Here is a 23,749-nt window from a genome sequence, read left to right as displayed (position 1 = left end):
TAACGAATCAATCTTCATTACACACGTTAGTTGGGAGGAAGCGGCAACCGCAGTCATTTCTCCTAGCTCACGAACTTCACGCGTTACCACGAATCGAGCCAGTTTGGTGCTAGGTTTGAGCCGTCGCTTCGATGAGTGCCGCCATGTTTTGTTGACGCAAAGCTTTCGGGGCAGCTTTTGGACTCCCGCTAAATCAGTGAAATATCGTGCCCGACGCAAATTCCACACGCAGTTCGCGTTTCGCGCATGCGCAGTGACTGACGCTATTTCTTTGGGGTCCCTAATCTAAAACTCTAATGAAGCCTCAATGCAGCGATCGCACGGGCTCGCAGCGATCGCACGGGCTCGCAGCGACCGACTGCGGGTCTACATGCATGTCGGCGCACAATAATTGGCTTTCCCTGCGAGCGCGCTTTCCCTGCGAGCGCGTTTTCGCACCGTGCCGTGAGCAAGCAACCATGTTGCGTGGACGCAATCAGAGCTGTTCAAAAAATACCTAGGGACTTCGACGCCTACGGCTACTTGTGATACGTGCCGACGCGACGATTCAATCTTAATTCTTTTTTTTTCTAAATTTTAGGACGTTTCAATATCACTATTTCTCAAACTGCCTAGCACTTCATGTTTATCGGTCTTCTCAGTGAACAATTTCCGCTACTTCCTTTTCCTAGCCCAGTCCATTCATTGTTTGGTGCTAACATAAACATGAGCATATTCCATGCCTTTTTTTATGTGCTTCTTAACGTTCTCTTTCCATACCAGTGAACTTACCAGTATCTATCACAATTTCACAGATCAAAGCTTCATCACGTCAGCCGGGCAGCGCGCGCGGGCGAGCGTCTCTGCTACTCACTGAACATCGCAGTCCCGACGGCACAGCGAAGATCTTCCTCGCGGAAGTGCTTGCTGTAACCCGAGTTGCAGCCGATGACTGCTTGCCGGTTCTAAGTTACGCGATCCAAGCTTCACGCAGCTCCTTGTCCCGCGGGTACGTGTGAAGGCTGACACTGGGCGGGCTCCGTTGGGTATGTTCGGCACTGCGGCAGCAAGCAGTAGCCTACCATGTTGGACGCCTTCAAAGGCAGCCACTACGTATTATAGTGCTTTCTAGTGTTGTCAAGCAGGAAAACTCCCCACTTAATCAGAACCGCAGCGCAGGTGGGACTTTAAACTTTCGTTTTCAGCTTGCTTCGGCCCATCCGAAGCAGCCGACTCGGCTGCTGTGTCCACGTGATCCCCCATATCACGTCGCGCCGACGGCGGCGCTAGTTTTCCCAATGTTGGAGCTTGCCCCCAATACCAGATGTTTCAGCGAACACATTCAAAAATAGTTAAAAATTGCCTGTGGCAGATAGCACAATTCTAGTCTATAAGCTGGTCAACTCGAAGAGGCGGACATTACTTGGACAAAAAATTGGAATGCATAATCGACTAATTAACAAAAATTCACCAATTAAGTTTCTAACTATTCACCTTATTGCCTAAATTGCAGTTTACAAATTCTAGCCGGGGAGTTCGCAAGGCGGATCCACTTGGAACGAATTCTCAGGATGACACCAGTTTCAAGATATTTGTTCCCGAACTTTGCGGCGAAATACGTTGACGTTCCAGTTACTTTTGTGCTTTAATGCATAAAACGAAGTTTTATTGAGAAAGTAAGTGGAACGACAGTGCATTTTTACCGCAAGCTTGACGGCGCTTATCTCGTAAATGGTGTCAACCACACAATTTTCAAGTGGATATGCCGTGCAGGCGCACCCGCTAGAATGTGTTAACTGCAATACGCCATAAGGAAATTAGATAAAAAGTTAATTACTAAATTTTCCTTAATGAGCCGATTAGGCATTTCAATTCTTTGTGCAAGTAATGTCCGTTTCTTCGAGTAGACCAGCTCATAAACTAGAATTGTGTTGTCTACCACAGGCAACCTTTAAAGATTTTGGAATGTGTTCGCTGAAACACCTTGTATGATTATTGCACGCCGGAGAACCAGCGATCAGAACCCTGACGTCCGTCTGCTTATTCCCGTGGCTCATTCGATAGAAGCTGTGTGAACTTCTGTCGTACGGCTCCACGTGGCTATATACTGGCATGGTGTGGTGTCTCATGACCGGATCTGTCATCCAATGGTTGGTAAGTTTCATAAGGCGCATGCTCAATCCATGGCAATCAACCCAACAATTGGATGCGAACACACGTGAAACGCCGCGCACGCGATCCTGGAGGTGAGGCCAGCTCTAAGTGGCGCCAATATGCGTACACATGTTCGCATGCCCGAACTCGCTATAATGAGGCGGACAGGTGACATCTTTCGACGGGTCCTTTGAACGTTGTTATTTCCATTGCCCTTTCGGCAAACCATGGTCAGCATATGCCGACAAACGCTGTCAAATATTCCAGAAGTGTTTGTATATAGGGAGAATAGCGTGGCAAGTTACATGTATATGGAGGGTGGGGAAGGGTAAGATGCATACGTGTTCGGCCAAGACAGGTGCGAGAACAGTATTTCAGGCAGGATTATAACTGTGCAAGCAAGGAGAAAAACAAAACGGGCACTCCACTTCGAGACGCCGGCCTTGCAGAACGGAAGTGGATCAGTGCAAAGCTTCCTCATCACAATAGGTCATAATCGAGGGAAGCCGTAGTGCAAATTTGCCCAATTTTGACCACCTTGGATTGTTCCTTCTTTTTTTATTATGAGGTTTTACGTACCAAAACTACTTTCTGATTATGAGGCACGCCGTAGTGGAGGACTCCGGAAATTTGGACCACCAGGGGTTCTTTAACGTGCACCTAAATCTATGTACACGAATGCTTTCGCATTTCGCCTCCATCGAAATGCGGCCGCCGTGGCCGGGATTCGATCCCGCGACCTCGTGCTCAGCAGCACAACACCATAGCCACTGAGCAACTACGGCAGGTATTGGATTGTTTCGGCGCCCCTAGATCTAAATACACGAGCAATTTTGCGCTTCAGTCGGAACTCGTCCCTACGTTATGGTGCTCAGCAGCAGCAGAGATTCACAGCCACTGAGCTACAGTAGCAGGTTTTTTCAGTTTCAAGGGACAGTGCTTGGCGTCCAGAAATTGTACGGGAGCACGCCGTTGCAATCTCGGAGGCCACGCGTAGTAACAGCAAAATTTTAGCTCTTTTTTCCTTATCTGAGCATTGTCACTGCTAAAGAAGAGCTGGTGGAAACAGATCCAGACACCGAGCATGAAGATAGACAGTGCGCTCTAACTTAAAAACGCACTATCATCTTTTCTTTGTGCTCCGTCCTTGCGCAAGGCAACCTAAACTGCTCACACCCCACATTTCTTATATTCAAAGAGATCCTGCCAATCAGCTGGTTTCTGTTTCCAGAGGTTAAGCACTATAAACATGCCACAAAAATCCTTTTACCATATACAGGTTGTCCCACATAACTTGAAATTAAAATTAAAATAATGGGGTTTTACGTGCCAAAACCATTTTCCGAGTATGAGGCACACCGTAGTGGAGAACTCCGGAAATGTCGACCACCTGGTGTTCTTTAACATGCACCTAAATCTAAGTACACGGGTGTTTTCGCATTTCGCCCCCATCGAAGTGCGCTCGACATGGCCAGGATTAAAGATCTACGTGCACTGAGCCCTTGATCCGTGCGGTGTGGCCGATCATGAGTACCTTTGGCTATTCTACGCAGTTTTCTTGCCCCCCTTCCGTTCCTTCTTTCTCTCTTGCCACTTGCTTCATGGCGTAGGGAAAAAGGGCATTCAGATTCTATATCTACAATCAACGTTAGTTTCTTTTATGTACAGCTTGTGATGACAAAAGGGGGCAGTGCAGACAACGAAGTAGAAGTACACGAGCAGAAAACGTTTTAAGCATGCAACGCCTTTAGCTCCCGTCGTCGGCGACCTTCAAATGACCTTGAGTCAAAAGCCAGAGCCGTTATCCGGGCACTCGAGCAAGAACATTCGGGCAAGTTGCGAGAACAAAAGGAGATCATCCGTGCAACCAGTCGAAACTTAAGAAAATGCGGTCTCTGGCTCCCAACTTTGTACAGGATACGTATTACATATACGCTAGTTATTGCCCAAACAAGTTACAAAGAAATATTGCGTCCGAGTTCTTCCTATTGTTTGCTCACAATATCACTGAAGCTGTAACTTCTAGAACGCCGAAGTTTTATTTGTTATTGTGCTGCTCTCAAGCGTGCGATGGATGAACAAGGTCGGCTGCAGCAAGACTGGCCCGCGACAGGGGGCTGTGCCTGGTGTAGGTATCTGGGCATGCGGCTCTTATCGCATGACGGTGCAAATGCATGCTGCTGGCCGTGCGTTGCCGAAGCGATAAAGCGTCTAAGGCCACGAAAAAGAAATGACGAAAGCAGCATTTTGATTCTGCTTGAAAGAAGGAAATGGCGAAGCGCGTGGGAACGATGGAAGGCGATGACGGCTGCTACAAATTTGCTTTTGTACACAAATGACCTTGCAGTAGTTTTCAAATTGAACGATGATGCAACAACTTCAAACCTTAGGGCTTGAATAACAGCTCATAAATCACTCGGGGACAAAACTACCTACTGGTAAAAAAAGAAACCTTGGCTATATTCAAGGAAGATTACGCATGTTCTCTTCAGACGACGACTCTCATCGCACTGGCCCCGTCGGCTCTCCTTATCACACTTACTGTGATTTTTGGACGGCACGGACTACACCTTCACTTATGCTTGGGCCACGCGCTCCGCTGTTCACGTTTCATTTGACGCAGATAGTACCTCGTTTGAACCAATCCCAGCGAACTGCAATATATCCAGTGCTCCTCAGGCACCTGCATCCCTGCGTGTTCTCCACAGCAACGCTATTTGGCTTTGGCCAACGTTGGGCAGAAGATATGGCTTACTCCAATGAGGAAAGAGCAGATGTTTTGCCTCTTAGGTGCGTCAAGTGGACATAGAAGACGCGAAGTTGAGCTATTTCAACGCTGGCATCCAGGTACGCGTCCGAGCTCAATGACGAATGTGCGTGCATATGAAACGCTGAGACAGACTGGGACTTTCACGAAGAAACGACATAAATCTTCAATCCTGGGCGAGGACGTGGAGAGAGATATTCTGTCAAAGTTTTCTTCAGACCCATATGCAAGTGTTCGTAATGTGGGTGCTGAAGCTGGAGTGTCAAAGTATTCAGTGTGTAGAGTACATAAGAAGAGGCAACTTCATTCTTACCATGTGCAGCTGCACCAGATGTTGGAGCGCCGCGATTTCCAGAATCTAAAGGACTTTGCAAACTGGATTATAATCAAGACAGAAGAAGATCCAGGCTATGTCAGCAAAATACTGTGGACCGATGAAGCTACTTTCCCACGTAATGCCCAAGTGAACATTCACAACGCTCACTATTAGAGCGACGAAAACCCTCACTGGGTTTTGAAGACATCACTAATATCAGTGGTCGGTTAATGTGTGGTGTGGAATTTACGGTGGCACTATCATTGGCGCCGTGTTTTTTTATAACGCGCTTACAGACGAAAGATATACGTCAACGACGTACATCCTTGATGGGGCGCTTGAGGTTTTTTTTTTTTTTTTGCGAAGTTCCATTAGCTAGGACCGAGGATATTTGGTATCAGCATGATGGTGCTCCCGCGCACGGCAGCAGCAAAGCTTGCGAACGGCTGCATGAAGTATTCCCGCAGCAGTGGATTGGACGGCATGGGCCCATTGCTTGGCCGGCACGGTCGCCAGATTTAACTCCCCTCGATTTCTTTCTCTGGGGCTCCGTCAAGGGTCAAGTACACCGGACACCAACCACAACATCAGAGAACCTAAAAGAAAAAATAAGACAAGTCTGCAACTCCATCCCTGATACCATGATCAAAAACGCCTCGGAAAATGTGCTTATGAGATGCCAAATGTTCATTGCAGCAGATGGTGACCTCTTCGAACACGCATTATTATCAAAAGGCGCTTTTTGGATTGAAGGTCACTGGAAAATCATTCCGGCCCTAACGCCGCCTCCCCACTCAACCCCATTACACTCCGTCGGCAGGCTGCCAGCTCTTGGCCCCCCCCCCCCCATTACAAGCATAAAAAAAAATAAAGCTATGTTCTTGTTCTCTTTCGTCTCCTTAGACGCTTTATCGTTTCGGCACCGCCCGGCCAGCAGCACGCATTTGCGCCGTCATGCGATAAAAGCCGCATGCCCAGATACCTACACCAGACATAACGCCCTGTCGCGGGCCAGTCTCGCTGCAGCCTACTTTGTTCATCCATCGCACGCTTGAGAGGAGCACAATAACAGTGCGCAATCGCCCCGCCAGGTTTTTTTTTATTTTGTCATATTTCGCGGGCTTTCTTTGGAACGCGGAAGAGGAGGACCACGTGATATATATCGTGTTGGAAACAATTTATTGAGAAGTTTCTTAAGGTGCACTACAACTTTGCGTATCACACTTGGGTACTGCAGCCAATACTTAAAAAGTTGATTAATTAAACATAACTAATCCGTTAGTTAAGGGGAAAATAAAAAATAGCCCGAGCAACTCTAGACGAGTGCCTACATTTGCATTCGGTTCAACTCGCATACGGAGTGTCTTTCCTTTTTAAAACTTTGGCTCAAGTTATGTGGGACAACCTGTATACCCTGAACCACGGCGCTCTGAAAAACACGTGCGCTATTTCCCACTGCCTGCTAGGCATCTACGCGCGTTCCTGCCTTATGCTAACAGTGAACACTGTACGCATCACATAATTCCATTTACAGTATGCCATGGGACAGTTCTTAATAGTTAATTATGGGGTTTTACGTGCCAAAACCACGATCTGATTATGAGGCACGCCGTAGTGGAGGACTCCGGAAATTTCGACCAGCTGGGGTTCTTTATCGTGCACCTAAAGCTAAGTACACGGGTGTTTTCGCATTTCGCCCCCATAGAAAATGCGGCCGCCATGGCCGGGATTCGATCCCGCTACCTCGTGCTCAGCAGCCCAACACCATAGCCACTGAGCAACCACGGCGGGTATGGGACAGTTCTAAAAAAATAATCTAAACAAAAGTAATTAATGAATCAGGTTTATAATCTGTGCGTGAATGATGTGTCGTCGCCAGTGGTATGCCGTGGTGAAATTCCTCACGTTAATTGCCTCGCTCCCATTTTATCCCAAGGGTCTTCATTGTTCTAAATACATACCGAATAGCTTGTTAGTGAGCCATCTAAGCATATCCAAACTGCTTTTCTAGGGAAAACAATCTTGATCTCGGATGCGGTTTTGGAAAATTGGATGTTTTCCCTTTTCGCATTCCAACTGTTCACCTGCCACCGCAAGTGTTAATTTAAAGCTGTAGCGTCTAGGAACGATCAAAGCATAAAAAAAGACAAAATTCTGAGCAAGTCATCATCATTACTTAGTTCTCGCCAAAGATGAAGTCTTTTGGACCACGACCTAGTACTCACAAAAAAAAAAAAGTTTCCACACCGTTTCCTGGCATACGTCAAAGCACAGTTAACGTGTGCAATACGTGCAACGACTGATCAACGTCAGTATCGTTCTACAGCGCCCACTGCATCAACCTGTGTCTGCCTAACAAAGCACAAAAGAGCCTTCGCTGCCCTCTGGTTTGTTCGAGGCCCCCTCCATATTCTTTCCTCACCCGCTTCAAACAAAGCGACAAGGAGAAAAAAAAAAGGCTGCCACAAGAGCAAGCTGGAACGCTCACGCGCAAGCCCCCCCCCCCCCCCCCTACTCCCCCTCGCCCCCTCTTACCAAAAGAACCAAACAAGAAAAAGTATTCTCAGAGGCAGCTTCTTCCCCACCCCCTCCACGCCGCCCGCCCCCCTCTCATTCTTGCATCACGGCGCTAAGCCAAGGCGGCGAGGAACACCACCGCCCAGGCCGCGAGCGAAATAACACGCCAAGGAAGACTCGCCGCCCGAACCCCCCTCGGATCGGCACAGCGACAAACTAGGATGGTACGCTCCAAAGGACACCACCCGCTCCCCCCACCCCCTCCCCGGTCGCCCACATGGCAGGCGCCGCCGCTACCGCCGAGCCCAGCCGCCCCCGGGGAGAGCAGCAGCAGCCGGACCCCACCCACCGGCACCCACCACCCCGCACAGCCTTCATGGACTCGCCCTACCGCCAACACCCCACCCCCCTCCCTGCGCCGGCGTCGGCGAAGCCGCCGTGTTCTTTGCTACGCCGCCCCACCTCCTCGCACAGGACACGCACACGAGTGGGAACAACACAAAGACGTAAAAAAGCAGATCGAAGAACAGGCCGGCGGCGGGGTACGGCCACATGAGAGATAGAAAGTAAAGGGTGTTATTTGGATAGAAGCGCGCCGGCCGAGCTCTGGACGCTGGAAAGGCGGGAGTGCGGCCAGCAACGTCGAAAAAGCAAACAGCTTGACGGGAGTTTGAAAAGCGCTGCCGCTTCCCGCGGCCGGACGAGCACTGACGCATCCCCTCCTCTTTTGCGTACTCCTTTCGGGGATAACAATTAATTCAGCCCGAGCGCCACCAGCAGTGGGGTGCGCCGGAGCCAAAAAAGAACAAGGCACGGCCGGATTAGCGCCGCCGAACCGCACAGGCGGCGGGCGGGTTACATTAAAGAGAAGGAAAGGCATCGATTTTTCTCTCCGGCGGAAGGGGGGCGGCTGTTTTCTTCTTTTGGCCGCCCACAGCAGCGAAGCAGGCGGGGACGGCGGGAGGAGAGAGCAGCCATTTTCGTCCTCCGCGCCTGCGCCTTCAGGCCGAGACAGCCGTGGTTGAGTACGCCAGCACGGGCACTGCAGGCGCTTAGCGACAAGTCTCGGAGGCCGTCGCTTCGCTTTCCGCGTGGTCCACGGACAGGTGTGCACCTGCCCTGCTTCGCAGACGCGTCAGCTGTCGGTCACACTGGGCCTGATAGCGCGTCGCACACGAGCTCCCGTAAATCGTGTTGCAAAGAGGCACCGGTCTGACGCAGGTGTAAAGCAGCTAAGCTTTCGTTGAAATCATACACAAACTCCGGAAGGCTCTATGGGTCTTAATCTGACCTGGAATAGGCTCTCTCTCTCTCTCTCCGGAAGGAACACAGAAAACGCACTGTGTACACCGTAGAAAGGCATCACAGACAGGTGACTCGGATGCAGTCAGAACCACTATAACATGCTTCTGTAGCTGCTAGCGTACAACGTCAGTGGGCGCAGAAACGGTTATGAAGCCAAAAGCATCGGTAGCTAGTGATGTAGTTCACGTACACCTATACATATAAGTGATCGCCTTGGATTATTTGGTAAATAGGCCACCTCCTGTCGACTCCAACGCCCTTTTCAGCTGCTACACTCTTAAAACGGTTGCACCCTTTGTGGTGTACATTTGTCCCACACCAATAATCGTCATCTGCCTTGCTTGCGTTTCCTTTCCTGAAAACTCGGCGCTCGCTACTTTCCTGTCGAGAATGCTGCGTCACACTGATAAGGCGCATGCCGTTCGTGACTGGAAAGTACCGTGCTCGCAGAGTTAAAGGAAACGCGGGCAGCACGGATGACGATTATTGTTGTGTGACAAGATACGCCCCAAAGGGTGTAAATTCTTCTAAGAGCGCATGGAAATTTTTACACCCATAGAGGTGTATATTTGTCACACACTCTTAGAAAAATGTACACCCTTTGGGGCGTATCTTGTCCCACAACATTAATCGTCACCCGTGTTGCCCGCGTTTCCTTTAACACTGCGAGCCCGGTACTTCCCAGTCACGAACGGCATGCGCGTTATCAGTGTGACGCAGCATTCTCGACAGGAAAGTAGCGTGCGCCGAGTTTTCAGGAAAGGAAACGCAAGCAAGGCAGATGACGATTATTGTTGTGGGACAAATATACACCCCAAAGGGTGCAACCGTTTTAAGAGTGCAACGATAATCGTCATGTCTTGCCCGCATTTCCTTTCTCGAAAACGCTGCGCTCGTTACTTTCCTGTCGAGAATGCTCTGTCATGCTGATAACGCGCATGCCATTCGTGACTTGGAAATGCTGGGCTCGCAGCGTTAAAGAAAGGAAATGCGGGCAAGACTGATGATTATCGTTGTGTGGCAAATATACACCCCAAAGGGTGCAACTGTTTTTAGAGTGTAATGATAGGAAAATGTGAACACTTTTCGTGCAAACAGCTAGTGTCTCGTCCTTCCGCAACCAAACTCATTAGGAGCACGTGACAGCCAAAAATATCAGGACGAATTTCCTCCGAGAATGGCAACGAAAGCGTTGGAATGGAATACCAACGACTCGAAGCAAGTAATTACACTAACGGTATCAAAGCTGCAGTCAAAAATACTAAAAAAATCACGGACAGAATGTGGTGTTATATGACGAAACATACATACTAGTTAAGAGCGAGATCGCATGGCTCGGCTTAATTTTTTACGGGAGCCTTACACTGTCTAACATTGTTCCTTGCATCAGCAGCGCAGCCACCTTTAGTGCTACACCGCTTAAGAAATTCTTCGTTGCGCCAATGATACCTTCAACGAGGGTCTATATATAAGCGTGCTTATTTAGTAATGATCAAGTCCCACTGCTTTAAGCCCAGCTGCCGGTATTCACACAATATTCAAACAATATCCCAAGGGAGAACAGGCCAACAGGCGCAAAACCTGACTGCGAGGGTTCCAACAGTGCCCAGTCATACGATTATAGCGGGTGTTTTATGTTCACGTTAACAGATTTTGATTTTTTTTCTTTAATTACCTGTGGCATTTGTACAAAGATGCTGAACTACATTACTTGAAAATTTAATTAAATTAAATTATGGGGTTTTACGCACCAAAACCACTTTCTGATTTTGAGGCACGCCGTAGTGGGGGACTCCGGAAATTTGGACCACCTGGGGTTCTTTACCGTGCACCTAAATCTAAGTACACGGGTGTTTTCGCATTTCGCCCCCATCGAAATGCGGCCGCCGTGGCCGGGATACGATCCCGCGACCTCGTGCTTACCAGCCCAACACCTTAGCCACTAAGCAACCACGGCGCGTTACATTACTTGAAGAGGCAGACATTACCTCCACATAAAATCAACATGCCATAATTTACGAATTAACAAAACTTCACCAATCACTAATTACTTTAGCGTCCACATCACAAAACACTCATTGAAGCCAGTCATTTCACAAGACAGATTCCTTCGAACGAATTTTTAAACTGGCACCAGTTTTGAGATATGCGCTGTCAAACTGACAGTAAAAATCCACTGTTCTACTTTACCAAACGCATGTTTATGCATTGAAGCTCAAAAACAAGACACCAAAATCGGATTCTAAGGCCGCTGTCAGGGCCTTTCAGATGGGAATGGTGGCTCCCCAGGCCCTACGTATCATCCAAAGTGCCAAAGACATGAAACATCACTCTTTGGCCTGGTTCCCTGCGCACATTGGGACCATTGAGGGTGCCTTGATCAACCCCAACGAGGAGGCGCACTCAGCTGCACGAGGTTTGACTGACCGTGCGCTGGGCAACGCGTCCTCTCCTGGGCGACCCGAGCCTCTCTGCTCGTACAACGAAATATGCAAATACAATTATCTGTCAAGAAGAGTCCTACCTGCGCCGCACTCCTCGCTGTGCAGGGCCCAGGCAGTCACTCTCAGACTACTGCAAACAAGCACTTACCCGAGCCCCGCAGCGCTACACACAATGTACCCCGACCGGTTCCCAAGCCCGGATTGCCCTCTGTGTGGTGACTATGCGGACTTCGAGCATGTCCTGTGGGGCTGCGCCTCTGCCGGTCCTCCTTTCACTCAAGAGGAAATGAAGAAGCTGATTAGGGCCCAGGATCAGACCTCTCAAACCCTGGCAGTCCAGAGGGCTCGCGACAGGGCCGTCAGGTTCCACCTGATGGTCCCCGAGTGGGCCTAGCCAGGTGGCGTGGCGTTTGCTTACGTCTCTAGTGGACAAAATAAAGTTATTTCACTCACTCACTCACTCACCAAAATGCATCGTCGCAAATTTTGGGAACGCATATTTCGCAACTGGTGTCTACAGAATTTGTTCCAAGTGGATATGACTTCCGAAGTCACCGGCTCCAATTCGTAAATTGCATTATGTGTCGTAATTAGTATAAAAGTTAGTTAGCGAAAATTTGTTAATGGATCAAACGTTTATTTTGACCTGTCGGGCAAATGTCCGTCTCCGAGAGTATACTCTAGCTAATGACGTGAAAATACCATGGGCGATTTTTTTTTTAATTCTGTAAACAACAATAACAAAAAAGTGCACCCCGTATAGCCTAATGTATAACGTGCAGTTTGCAGCAAGCATGGGAAAACATTTATCGAGTAGCTGCTGCTCGGAAGGCTGCGCAAAGAGAGAGAGAGAAGAAAAAAAAGGCAGATAAAGGACAAGGGGACAGCGCGCGGAACAATACGACCGAACAGGTGCCTCGTCCATAACCGTACGCGACCTGCCAAGATGCTCCCATTCTTTATTTTGTGGGCACTGTGCAATGTAGCCTACACTTGGCGGTTGTGCGGTATACGCCAGAAAGCGCGCGTCTTTGCCTGCTAGCGAAGTTCACCGCCACTCAAAAGCCGAACTTGAAATTTCAAAGGTGCGACAGGCACAAAAGTTGGCGGGTGAAAAAGCCGTTGCCTCTCACGGTGGAGCTCAGCGGCGCGCACAGGCGGCGATGGTAGGGCAACAGAGAGAGAGAGAGAGAGAGAGAGAACAAAGGGAGAGCGGGCCGATTGGAAAAAGAAGCCAACTGTAGGCTGCTGCTATACGATGGTGCGCTGAGGGTAAGACAAAGCGGCGCAATACACCAGGATATTCTATTTCAACTGGACCTAACTCCGGCCTGCGTGGGGGTGGGCGGCGTAAAAACATGTCTCGAGCATGCTGTCAGCGGTATATGCAGCGCCGATCGCCAAACGAGCTTTCGCAAAAAATGCTTCCTATAGCACGGTTTACACAAAACTCATCCCAGCTGAACACCACGGCGATTATGGCGGCTTCTGACACGTTTCCCACACGTTACTACTAAGCGTGCAATACATGACGCATATTATACGAGCGTAAGCGCCTCAATTTCTTTTTTTTTTAATTTTCATTTTAATCTGCAAGCGCCATATAAGCAAGTCCATTAGCGGGCACGCCGTTCGCTTTGTTTTTCTTTCAGTACGCGACTCAGACATTTCGCCTTGCGCGGCCATGAGAAAGCCGCGCCAAAGTGTGGAACTTCCCCAAACCTATAGGTATATCATGTTTGGACCCGATCAATGGTTTTACGTGCCAAAGCCACCATCTGATTATGACGCACGCCGTAATAGGGGACTCCGGATTCTTTCTGGCCACTTTTTTTTTTCTCCTTTCTTTATTCTTAAAAAGTGCACTTAAACCTAAGTAGAAGAGCGTTTTTTGCATTTCACCCTCATTGAAATGCGACCGACGCTGCCGGCATCTAGCTGGCAATTCCGAGCTCAGTAGCAACAGCTCAGCAGTACGGGGCGGGTGTGGACCCGTGCAAGTGAATACGTGATGTCTTATGTCCCACTGCACAAAGCGGTGAAAATAAATTTGTTACGTTTTTCAACGTGGATTTCTTCAAATCACCATACAGTTGCCCGGAACTATTCTCAACACTATATATATATATATATATATATATATATATATATATATATATATATATATATATATATATATATATATATATATATATATATATATATATGTGCGCTTCATGGAGTGTCGGCTGCGTCTATGAAGAAACTTGTCGAACTACAGGTGGGCTGCGTGACGACAACGAATGTGATTGATTGATGGGGTTTAACGTCCCAAAGCTGCACAGCGGGGCTAGAGAGACGCCGCATTTGGGGGAACCGGATCAATTTTGACCACGCGCGGGATTCTTGAACGTGCACTTGCACCTAAGTCACACAAAGTGCGGTACGCGAGTGTTTCTTTTGCTTTATGCGCCCGTCGGGATGCAGCCGCCGCGGTCGGGAATCGAACCGGCGACCTCGAGCTCATGAAATAGAACGCCATACCACCGTGAAGGGTAATGAAAATGTCAGCTTACATGGCCTCCAGAAAAAAGGTAGTCCGTTTGCTGCTGCAACAAGCTGACGTGTTAAAGCGGGACAGCGGTTTCAAACGCCGCTAAGGTTCAGCAATGGCTACCCGAGGCTCCCGCCGCTTTGTATAATTTATGTGATGTTTTACAGCAGTTCTATTGGTGAAGATAATGTAGCGCGTTACGAACTAGGACACCAGAATGAAAGAAATTATACACAGAGGTTGGTATATTACCTACCGCTGTGTGCGTATCATTTGTTTCTTTCTACAGTGTCCCTGTCCGTAACACGCTACATAATCTGAACCAATGGCACACCAACCCCAAACACAGGCGCTCCAGAAATGTACTTTGAGTGTGAGGGTAGCAAATCCGGGGCTCATTTTACCTACACAAGCTTTTACTATTATGTTAAGGCGAATGCCTTAGGTGGCTGATACCCCCGATGGCCTTGAAAAAAACGCGTCCGGACCTTCTCCATCGGCGTCGCCGCCGCTGGGAGGCGGCTCTCAAAAGTTCAGATTTGGCAGACCAGCTCTGGGCCGTCCGGCAAGCCAAAGATGCCGCCCGAGTACAAGGACTTCGAGACGTCACCTGAGGCCAGCACAACGAAACTGCCGGACCATTCATTAATAAAGTTTCTTCTCTCTCTCTCTCTCGTCCGGTCCAACGGTACAAAAACTATCATCACCGGCAATGGCTCATACCCACCTAAGCAAGCAAGAAATGCAATGGCTCATCCTTGTCGTAATGCAGAGGCTACAAGCACTCAACAAAGTGAAGCGTGCAGTGCATTGATTCATTGGAATCACGCATACAACATACAGGAACGTGGCGTCTAATCGAGTGGCAAAAAAAATTAAAAATTAAAATAGAGAAATGGCTCATAACCCCGTAAGGCTGAAGCTACAAGCGCTCAGCAAAGTGAAGCGCACAGTGCATGCATACTATCACTGAAATCACCCCTACAACACACAGAACAGCATACGTTTCAATCCCTTGAGAGCATGCTACGTAACGTCGAAGAGAAACGTCGTTGGCGCGAGTTTGACGCCGATATACGAGCGCGCAAAGCCGCCGCTAAGCGTCGAAAACGAGCCGAAGAAGCCGAACTGCGAGAGCAGCAACGCGACGATGCGAGACGGCGCATTACCAAGTGTGCAGCAGGCTTTCGCTTTCACGTGCTACAAGCGTGCAACATGCTGCCGAACTTTTATGGCTTAAGCAAGGCTTAATTTACTATACTAGACAGCCCCCAATGCTGTGGGAGCTCCCGCCCCCAGTCTCCCTGGTTCCGGAGCTCCGGATCAAACGGCAGAATTAGCAGTTCTATAATTTATGCGCTTCACCCTACGAATCTTAATTTCGTGGACGGAATAAAAGCTTTGCAGTGGTGTTAAACGCGTTTACCCTGGAAATTGGGGAGCCCCTGATCTATATTATATGCTATCTAGAGATAATTTCGTGTTCAAGGGCTTGTGCGCATATTCAACATCCTTGTTTTAAGATTTCACGTAAAACAATTTAGTGCGCCTAGATTTTAAGTGCACACGAAACCGTTATGTGCACAAATACATAGCATGCATTGGCCCTCCGTAAACTCTAATTCTGGGCGAGAGCCAACATCCTAATATTAATAATGGCCGTACCTAATTGGAGGAATACCGCTAGAACTGATCTTAACCACACGGCGCACAGCTATAGGTCAGCAACTAACACATTTTATTGACAAATCATGACATATGGAGGTTGGTAGGTTAAATGGTGCGGGAATAGTACAGCACACGCATCCAGCTAACACTGCGTCAAAGTCATGGTCATGTCATGAAGCCCAAAATAAAGCATTCTACTATATCCGAACACCCTGATAACTTACTGCTATACAGTGTACCCGCCTTGCACCCTTAAAAAATGCCGCCTTTTAACAGAATGTCAAGAGGCCTATTGACATTATATTTAAAGACGGCAATTTTTTAAAGGCATCTTTGCTCTTGACATCTAGACTAGCTCATAATTGATTCCTTATCAATAAGGGTGCGCAAATAGTCGAACGAGTAAGAATCAAACAGACCCTTGCTATTTCGAGTCGAGAATTCACTATTCGAAGATGCCGAATAGTTGTTCCTGTCTGAATACAATGGATAACACTTCTTGGAGACTACAATTAGAAATACAGATGCGATAAGTGGTGACTATTACAAATGATTCTAATTCAGGGGAGACGGGGTTGCTGCGCAGAGGCATCAGTTGCCGAGCGAACGCGCTGTCTAGTTATAATTACTCCTCAGTAATTTCCAGTCATTCAATAAGGATGACTCGCCTTTAGGCAGCTTCCGAACTTGTTTTATCGGTTTAGGCAAAACCCTTCACCATGTTTGCATTCCTTTAGAGCTATGTGCGGTGACGTTACTGCCATTGTGACGGTGCGGCAGATACGATCGCCTTTCAGGTATTTCTAATCTATAAAAGTTCTCAGTTTATCCGGCTTCAAGTTCTGAACTGCAGTAAATATATCAAATTATGTAAATAAGCTTCTTCCTTTTGTTTCTTGTTATTTTTTTTAATGCAGACTCCGCACATTTATATTACACTTTGCTCAGAATCGAGGAAGTATTCGGCATTCGATTTAATATTCCAAGGTCTCTTCAATATTTGTGTTCGATTCACATTTCTGGCTATTAGAAGAGCTCTACTTATCAGGGTAGCGTGACAGAGGAGAAAAGATAAACCACACCAGAAGAAACGCGGTTTAAAAACACATATCAGGGCATCAATCGCCAAACTGAGAGCCACGGTAAATGGTTGCCTGTGCAGGACAGTTAAACTGTTCTAAGTAACGATGAAGACACAATGTCACAAGAATTGATGTGCGCGTTTTCATCCAGAAATCTTGCGATACGTGCATAAGGGTACCTCTGTGACACGTACCGCGCAGTCAGGTGCTTTCCTGGCAAGTGCTAAACTGCGCATAATTTGTCGGCGCTTTTTATTCTTTGTCCCTCACGCTAAGAAGCAATTTTTTTATCTCGCTTTCTTTTTAATGGTAGTTTATTTGTTTTGTCCTTGTCTGCCATGCAACACGAACTCGTATTCAACGTCTTGAGAAGCAGGCCATTTCGCGTTAAGTAGTATGGAAAGTTGGTACGTATTCATTTTCTTGTAGACTTCTGCGCGCACAATCGACAAGGCCAGAAAGGAAACACGCGAACAGTGGCGCTTCACGCTTACCCCTCCTTCTATTTTTCGTGTGCGGTTGCACTGAAATACATCAATGGTTGCGAGTGTCAGTGCGCGCCTGTGTGTGTGTGTGTGTGTGTGTGTGTGTGTGTGTGTGTGTGTGTGTGTGTGTGTGTGTGTGTGTGTGTGTGTGTGTGTGTGTGTGTGTGTGTGTGTGTGTGTGTGTGTGTGTGTGTGTGTGTGTGTGTGTGTGTGTGTGTGTGTGTGTGTGTGTGTGTGTGTGTGTGTGTGTGTGTGTGTGTGTGTGTGTGTGTGTGTGTGTGTGTGTGTGTGTGTGTGTGTGTGTGTGTGTGTGTGTGTGTGTGTGTGTGTGTGTGTGTGTGTGTGTGTGTGTGTGTGTGTGTGTGTGTGTGTGTGTGTGTGTGTGTGTGTGTGTGTGTGTGTGTGTGTGTGTGTGTGTGTGTGTGTGTGTGTGTGTGTGTGTGTGTGCGTGCGTGCGTGCGTGCGTGCGTGCGTGCGTGCGTGCGTGCGTGCGTGCGTGCGTGCGTGCGTGCGTGCGTGCGTGCGTGCGTGCGTGCGTGCGTGCGTGCGTGCGTGCGTTGTGGCATTGTCGATTGTGCGGCGCTGGAATCTAAAACGAAATGCATTTTGCGTCAAGGCACAGGCGCGGCAACCCACGACCGTATGCGCACGCCTGCTCCGCACGTTCTGCGACACCGAAGCACAAGCGACCCCTCGAGGCTCTCACTCGGTTTCAAATAAAGTTTTATTCATTCATTCATTTCATTCATTCGCCGCGTCCAGCCCACCCCTCTACAGCTCGAAAACTTTTGCAATGGCCGCACGAGTCGGATCTGTCCAACGCAAGAGCATGTCCACATGCGCTGAATACAGACTAAAAACTAGACGGAACCAATTCGAATGTACGAACAAACGCAAAGATCGTCCTAATCGGTTACAGTACGGGCCCAATAAGAGGAACCGCGGTGACGCAACGCAACATGATATAGACAGATGTTGCCAATTTCGGACAGCACCCCTCCCTCGCACAAAGAATGCGGGACTAAGATTCGTACGAAATACAAAGCGGGTCGTTACAGGACACGGGTGCCCCAACATGCGCATAATAATCATCAGACGTGTTCAACTTTGTTCCACAAGTCATTTATTAAAGTTCCAAATATCCGCACCATTAGCTGGGCGAAAGAGTGGTGGTTTTACGGTACACTATGTCACAACTACAGGTTACAACAAGAGGTACATTTGAAAACGCAAACATAAGAAAGGCTAAAGAAAAACAAAAGCCATATTCACGAGGCTGCCGAGCAAGGGGGCAACTTTTCAAGGAGAGTGCAAGTTCTGTCCAATGCCGCGTTTTTCAAGCTGAGGACAGACCCCAATGCTTGCTTGCTACTACTACTAGTACTACTGCTACCAGTAACACTACTTTTACTACTACTAGTAATAATAAAATATTAACAGAAGAGATGTCTTCTGACAATTACTTATTTCCTGAAGCCAATCGCCGAAGCAACTCGACTACAGTGCAACAAACCGAACGCCGGTCCTTTCAAAAATGAGTGCAGGTGCAGTAACAGCGCAACGAACGACGCACAATAATCCCCCGTTTTTGATGCAACAAAACTGGCGCCTTCACTCGCGCGTAACAGCTAACACTTAAAACAATTTGTTCCGCTTTAAAGAGATCGAAAAGGAAGGTCAAGTCCACGAATGAAACCTGTTGATCGTCAAAGTCAGGATGACAGGACAAGTTGTAAAACAAAATAAAAAATAAGGCAATAACTTGAATGATGTAGGCTAACGTACACATCTTACATTACATTTACAGACCATCACAAAACTTTGCAGTAGATTGAGGACTCACTTATCCATGAAATCGGAAGCTGTCACTGACTAATGCATGCCTCTGTTGAAACAACAAAATTACGCACTCCGTTTTATAACTTTCGGTATTTGCCTTTTCTTTATATACTCCTATATTTGGTTTCACCGTATAGGATTGCTTCCCGGGGCGGTGTCGAGTGACTTCGATGATAAATGCAAAACCTCTGCAGAGTGCCGCGCATCATCGGGGCCACACGTAGGGATGTTGCAACTTCAGGTCTGAATCCTACAGCTGTTACAACTGTTGCGAAGCCGCAGGAGTAAGGTTGAAGCGCTAGCGTGCCGACGCACCGTGGTCGAACGGCCGGACGGCGAGGATCGGTCTTGCGGGGAAAAGGTAATATATAAAGAATATTTACAAACAGCAGCGAGTGAGCTCACAGGGCCAATCATGCAGACCGGGGGTCGCCCCTCTCAACAATGGGCCGACACCGCATTAAATACGTTCGGTGTCCCCGGCTCGCCGGTCCATCCTTGGGCGTAACAAAAGCGGGGCGGGTGGTGACGTCACCCCGGTCGGTTTGCTTTCTCGTGGGAAAGGAGTAGATTGCTGGAGACACTTGTCAAAGAAGTAATTGACGTTGCGCTGCTCGAAACCGTTAGCTTGCTGCGCGTGGGCGAAATATATATTCGCCATGCCGATAGAAATGCTCAATAGGTCCAATGGCCCAGGCGCAAACCAGGAATGCGGGTAAGCATCTCACGAAGGCGCGATCGGATGTGGTTCGGCACAAGAGGGCACAGTGATCCTGGGCGCAACGTACGGGCTTAGCCGTTAGCGACTGTGGTGACGCCGCGCCGAGTGTTTTCACGCGGTCTTCAGCTGTGGAAGTGCAAGCGTTTCAACGGTCCAATAAGTCCCCACGTCACCCCCCCCCCCCTTAATTTTTCTTTTTTTTTTTACCTGTGGTTCAAACGTTGGGATGGTTAATAGGGTTTTACGTCCGAAAGCTACACCAGGGTCGCGAGAGGCACCGTGATGGCGGGCACCGGATTAATTTAGAAACATTTATTACATAGGGGTTGGGTGGTAATCCTCACTGGGAGAAATCTAAACAACTGCTTCATTCCTGCGTTCCGCAACACCGGAGCAACTGCCGCATCCAGGAACGAAAGAAACCCGCGACCTCGTGCTCAACAGTAGGAAACGCATCACCACCACCACTGCAGCGTTCAACCACTGCAACAACTAAGCTTTTATTCAAAACGTTGCCGACCACGAAAATCGCACGTGTAAGCCATAAAGTTATGGTGCCCGCGGTATCCTGGGAACTGAATTCTTAAGGAACACAATGGTACGACCTAATGCATCGCAAGGTATAAGTGAAAATTCGCCGTATTATTGGTCAGACAGCATTTCCGCACATGGAACTTTCACTTTTACCAACAAAGAAACAAAACCTACGGAACAAATCCAACTTTCCGTAAGCCATGAAATATCAACGAATACTTTTTTACGCAGTTGGAACAACTAATTATTGTCGCTTTATGAATAAACCAGGGTTTTGTTGCCCTCTACAAAAATCAATGAAGAGGAATTTTCATTAAGTCTTCGAAAAACTAGTACTACCATAAAGACAGTCATGCTGTGATAACATTTAACAATGAACCAAGCACTGGCATGCCATAGTCAATTGAAGGCGATAGTAGCAAAATAGCGATTGTCAATAAGGCTTCCACAACTGAAACAAAAGGAAAAAAAAAAAATTGGCACTTCAGAGCGTAGCCTGAGAATATAAGCGTCGCGTGTAACCAAGGTTACTATCGCAACAATTTAAAAAAGTATAGCAACCTAAAACGCCGGCGAAATGGCCCCGCACGTGCGATAATAACATGACTGACCAATCGTAAACACAAAACATAAGGGATACTCAGAAGGCAAGTTCATATTATTGTTACGGCCGCATAACAATATACATTTTTGCAAAACGACTTGCCAAACATAAGCTAGGACACAAAACTGTGTCATACCCAGAACTATACGAGTCGTTAAAGATGCAACATATTTCGCTGCTGTCGATCTACGACTTCCGTCCCTGATGTGTTTTTAAAACTCGCGGTATCGGAGTGAGAATGCCCGTTTTTCGAGCAGCGCTGGTGTTTACAAGCGGGCAGGCTCGTGGCTCGACGCGTAAGTATACGTGCGTCTACTCACCCGCACTCCGGCTTGCGCAGTACCCGCCGCTGCGTTGTACGCCACGTTGGAGTTCATTTTTTTCCACCGGCGAGACGACGCTCCCTGGAATACAGCGAGCGTCTCCTTTCCGGATAGAACCTCTGCCGCCCACTCGAGGAAAAAGCGTTTCTACCACCCCCTGCGTACGTGAAGTCCGGCAGGGAGAACACAGCTGAGCGCAAGACGCGGCTTCCCGACAGGCCCCCAGCGGTCGCCAAGCGAACCACGCAGCGAAAAAATAACACTAAAACAAAGAGGGATCGACCAGGCCTACGTTGCCAGACAACATTGAGAAGTTTGCCGCTTGCCGGCTCAGCGCACTTTTTATGGGAGAAATAACATGCTATGGTAGCATCACTTTGAAACATTTTAAAAATTGTTACTAAGCCATTTCGACTTGCACTGTTTTCGTTCACTCTATGAAGTTCCAAACACTGCTTTCTTGAAAATGTTTACATTGCTACATGGACTACTTTCTAGAGCACAGGACAAGCCCATGTGAGCTCTGTGAAGGCTATGCAGGCAAACGCTGAGGTCATTCTAAAGTTGCAAGTGCTTTTAGTAAACATTACACATTTTTTTTCTAATAGGTGATGTCCACATGACAGTTAACCACCAACAACAACTTTCTCAAATAATAATAATAATTGCGAATCTCGAAGGCTATACTTTGTCGTACTGCAGCCGCAGAAATCAATGAAAGTCATGACGTTTTGCTCGGTGTAAAACCCGCCTTGCGCCCGTAGTATAGCAAAAGCATAGCCTTTGAGATCCGTTTGCATTACTCTGAGAACGCCAAGGGAAGCGCCGTCGCTGATTTTATGGTGTGTACGTGGGGGTATTGAACACTAGTTGCAGCTTTCTCTTCTTTCTACTGCTTTTTAGTTACAGCTTCAATGTTTTTACACAACATATACCCTAAAGAATACTCTTAACAAAATACGCTACTTACCACACCAAAATTTTATTCGTTGAAGGCTGCTACAAGCAGCAACCTGCCACCGATCTCTATTGTCGCTGCTAAACTGGTTCGTTACGCTAAATATTTGGACATTTTGACCCTTGAAAAAGCTGTGATCTACAAGCTGACCGAAGAAAGAACAAAAAAGTTGAAGCGTCGTCGTCTGCTAGCCGTTAATCGCGTGCGCCTCGACGTCATAAATGCTTTTTCTCTCTCTCAAAAAAAAAAAATAAAGAGAGAGAGGGATGGAGGGGGGACTGTGGGAGTGGCACGCGGCGGCTATGCATAGTTCAGTTTTTGCTCGCTTGCTTGCTCTCGGTGTTTCGCCGTTTCGCTTTCTTTATTTGTATTCAACATTTCGCGCCGTGTTATCTTTGTCGAGCTCCGACTTCGCGTCTCCTGTCCTGCTGGGTGCGCCTCTGGAGAGTGTAGCATGAGGCAAATAAAAAAGAAAACTGTAGTGAATCGAGGTGGGAGGGTTGTAAAAGCAGCAAAAGGGGGTGGCAGATGGAAGTTTAGATGGCGCGCAGGGAGAACGGTGAAGGAGTCGGGGAACTTATAGGCGCGAAGCGCTAGGTCGCTGTACCTGTACATCGTGGCTAAGGTCCCTGTCGTGGGTGGGTGACGAGGAAAACTGAAGATCAGCGGCTCAACCTGGTTCATCCGTGGCCGTTCAAAGCAGAGAGAACGTCGTAGTATTGCAGCGGCAGAAGAATGAGCGGTACGAAGAGGGCGCACGGTCTTTCCAAGGGCAGCCGCGGTGGCCGTCTGACCAGGTCTTGCGAATCGATTGGGTAACCTTACCGTAGCGAGTGCCGATCAGCTAGGTAGCGACTACGCTGACACGTGTATATGCAGAGTCAAAGCCGAAGTAAAGAAACAGAGACGTGCGATTAAACGTTGTGAACGTGATTGTTTGGGATAAAATTTACTTGGTTTCTTGTTGGGCTGCGACGACTGGTAGAGGGAGGGCTTCAGGCATGGAACTTTCTTTCGATTCTGTTGTGGATGCGATGCAAAGAACTGTGCTTCATTCTTTATTATTCCGGTTGATTCTGTTATGTTTTCTCTGGTACAGCACATCACAAGAATCGTCACTGACAGAGCCGCTAAGTCGTATATCTATGCGTTGTACTGGAAGAAAGGGAAGAATAGACCGAAGCTCGGCCGCTTTCATTATTCCATATGCGTCTTCCACCTGATAGTGTCGTTTTTATCTACCTCGCAGGCCACAGCTGTCTAGAAAAATATTGCTACGGAATAGTATTACCGATGACGAACAGGCGAGCAGTACGAAGACGACGACAACGATTGGAGGCTAGCGCGGGCTGTTGCCTCTTGGCCAAGTGCGGCGTATTACGTTGTAAATATACTTGTGTATATCTTTTCATTTGCGTCTTCTTACGTAACATATCTGGTGGAGGTGGACGTTCCCTGTACCTCGTCACGGCGCTTCGCAGTGGACGGTACGTCGAGCCTAGCTTCATGGCTCCCGGCGA

The 23,749-nt window shown here is 48.0% G+C and overlaps 2 protein-coding genes across 3 annotated transcripts in view; one reads left to right on the top strand and one right to left on the bottom strand.

Moving 5' to 3' along the window:
• LOC135897429 (zinc finger protein 64-like) overlaps positions 1-21,547 on the bottom strand; it is a 73,225-nt gene extending 51,678 nt beyond the window's left edge. Inside the window, exon 1 of one of the 2 annotated variants that reach the window (XM_065426045.2) lies at positions 21,269-21,547. The gene's annotated coding sequence lies outside the window, so the exon portion shown is untranslated. The remainder of the gene's footprint in view (positions 1-21,268) is intronic. The other variant, XM_065426044.2, reaches the window with a different exon arrangement.
• On the top strand, positions 7,955-8,296 carry LOC139046922 (uncharacterized). The gene has a single exon (XM_070520876.1). The coding sequence runs from the start codon at positions 7,955-7,957 to the stop codon at positions 8,294-8,296; it is 342 nt and encodes a 113-aa protein (XP_070376977.1).
• Positions 21,548-23,749: the final 2,202 nt, after the last annotated feature.

The sequence above is a fragment of the Dermacentor albipictus genome, chromosome 1 (assembly GCF_038994185.2).
Source record: "Dermacentor albipictus isolate Rhodes 1998 colony chromosome 1, USDA_Dalb.pri_finalv2, whole genome shotgun sequence".
Lineage (NCBI taxonomy): Eukaryota > Metazoa > Arthropoda > Arachnida > Ixodida > Ixodidae > Dermacentor > Dermacentor albipictus.
Note: the sequence above shows the minus strand (reverse complement) of the source record. Positions and strands in the feature narration are given on the sequence as shown.

Bases quoted from the DNA above. Each gene is read 5' to 3' on its own strand.
- LOC139046922 (XM_070520876.1), top strand. From the start codon at position 7,955: ATGGTACGCTCCAAAGGACACCACCCGCTCCCCCCACCCCCTCCCCGG.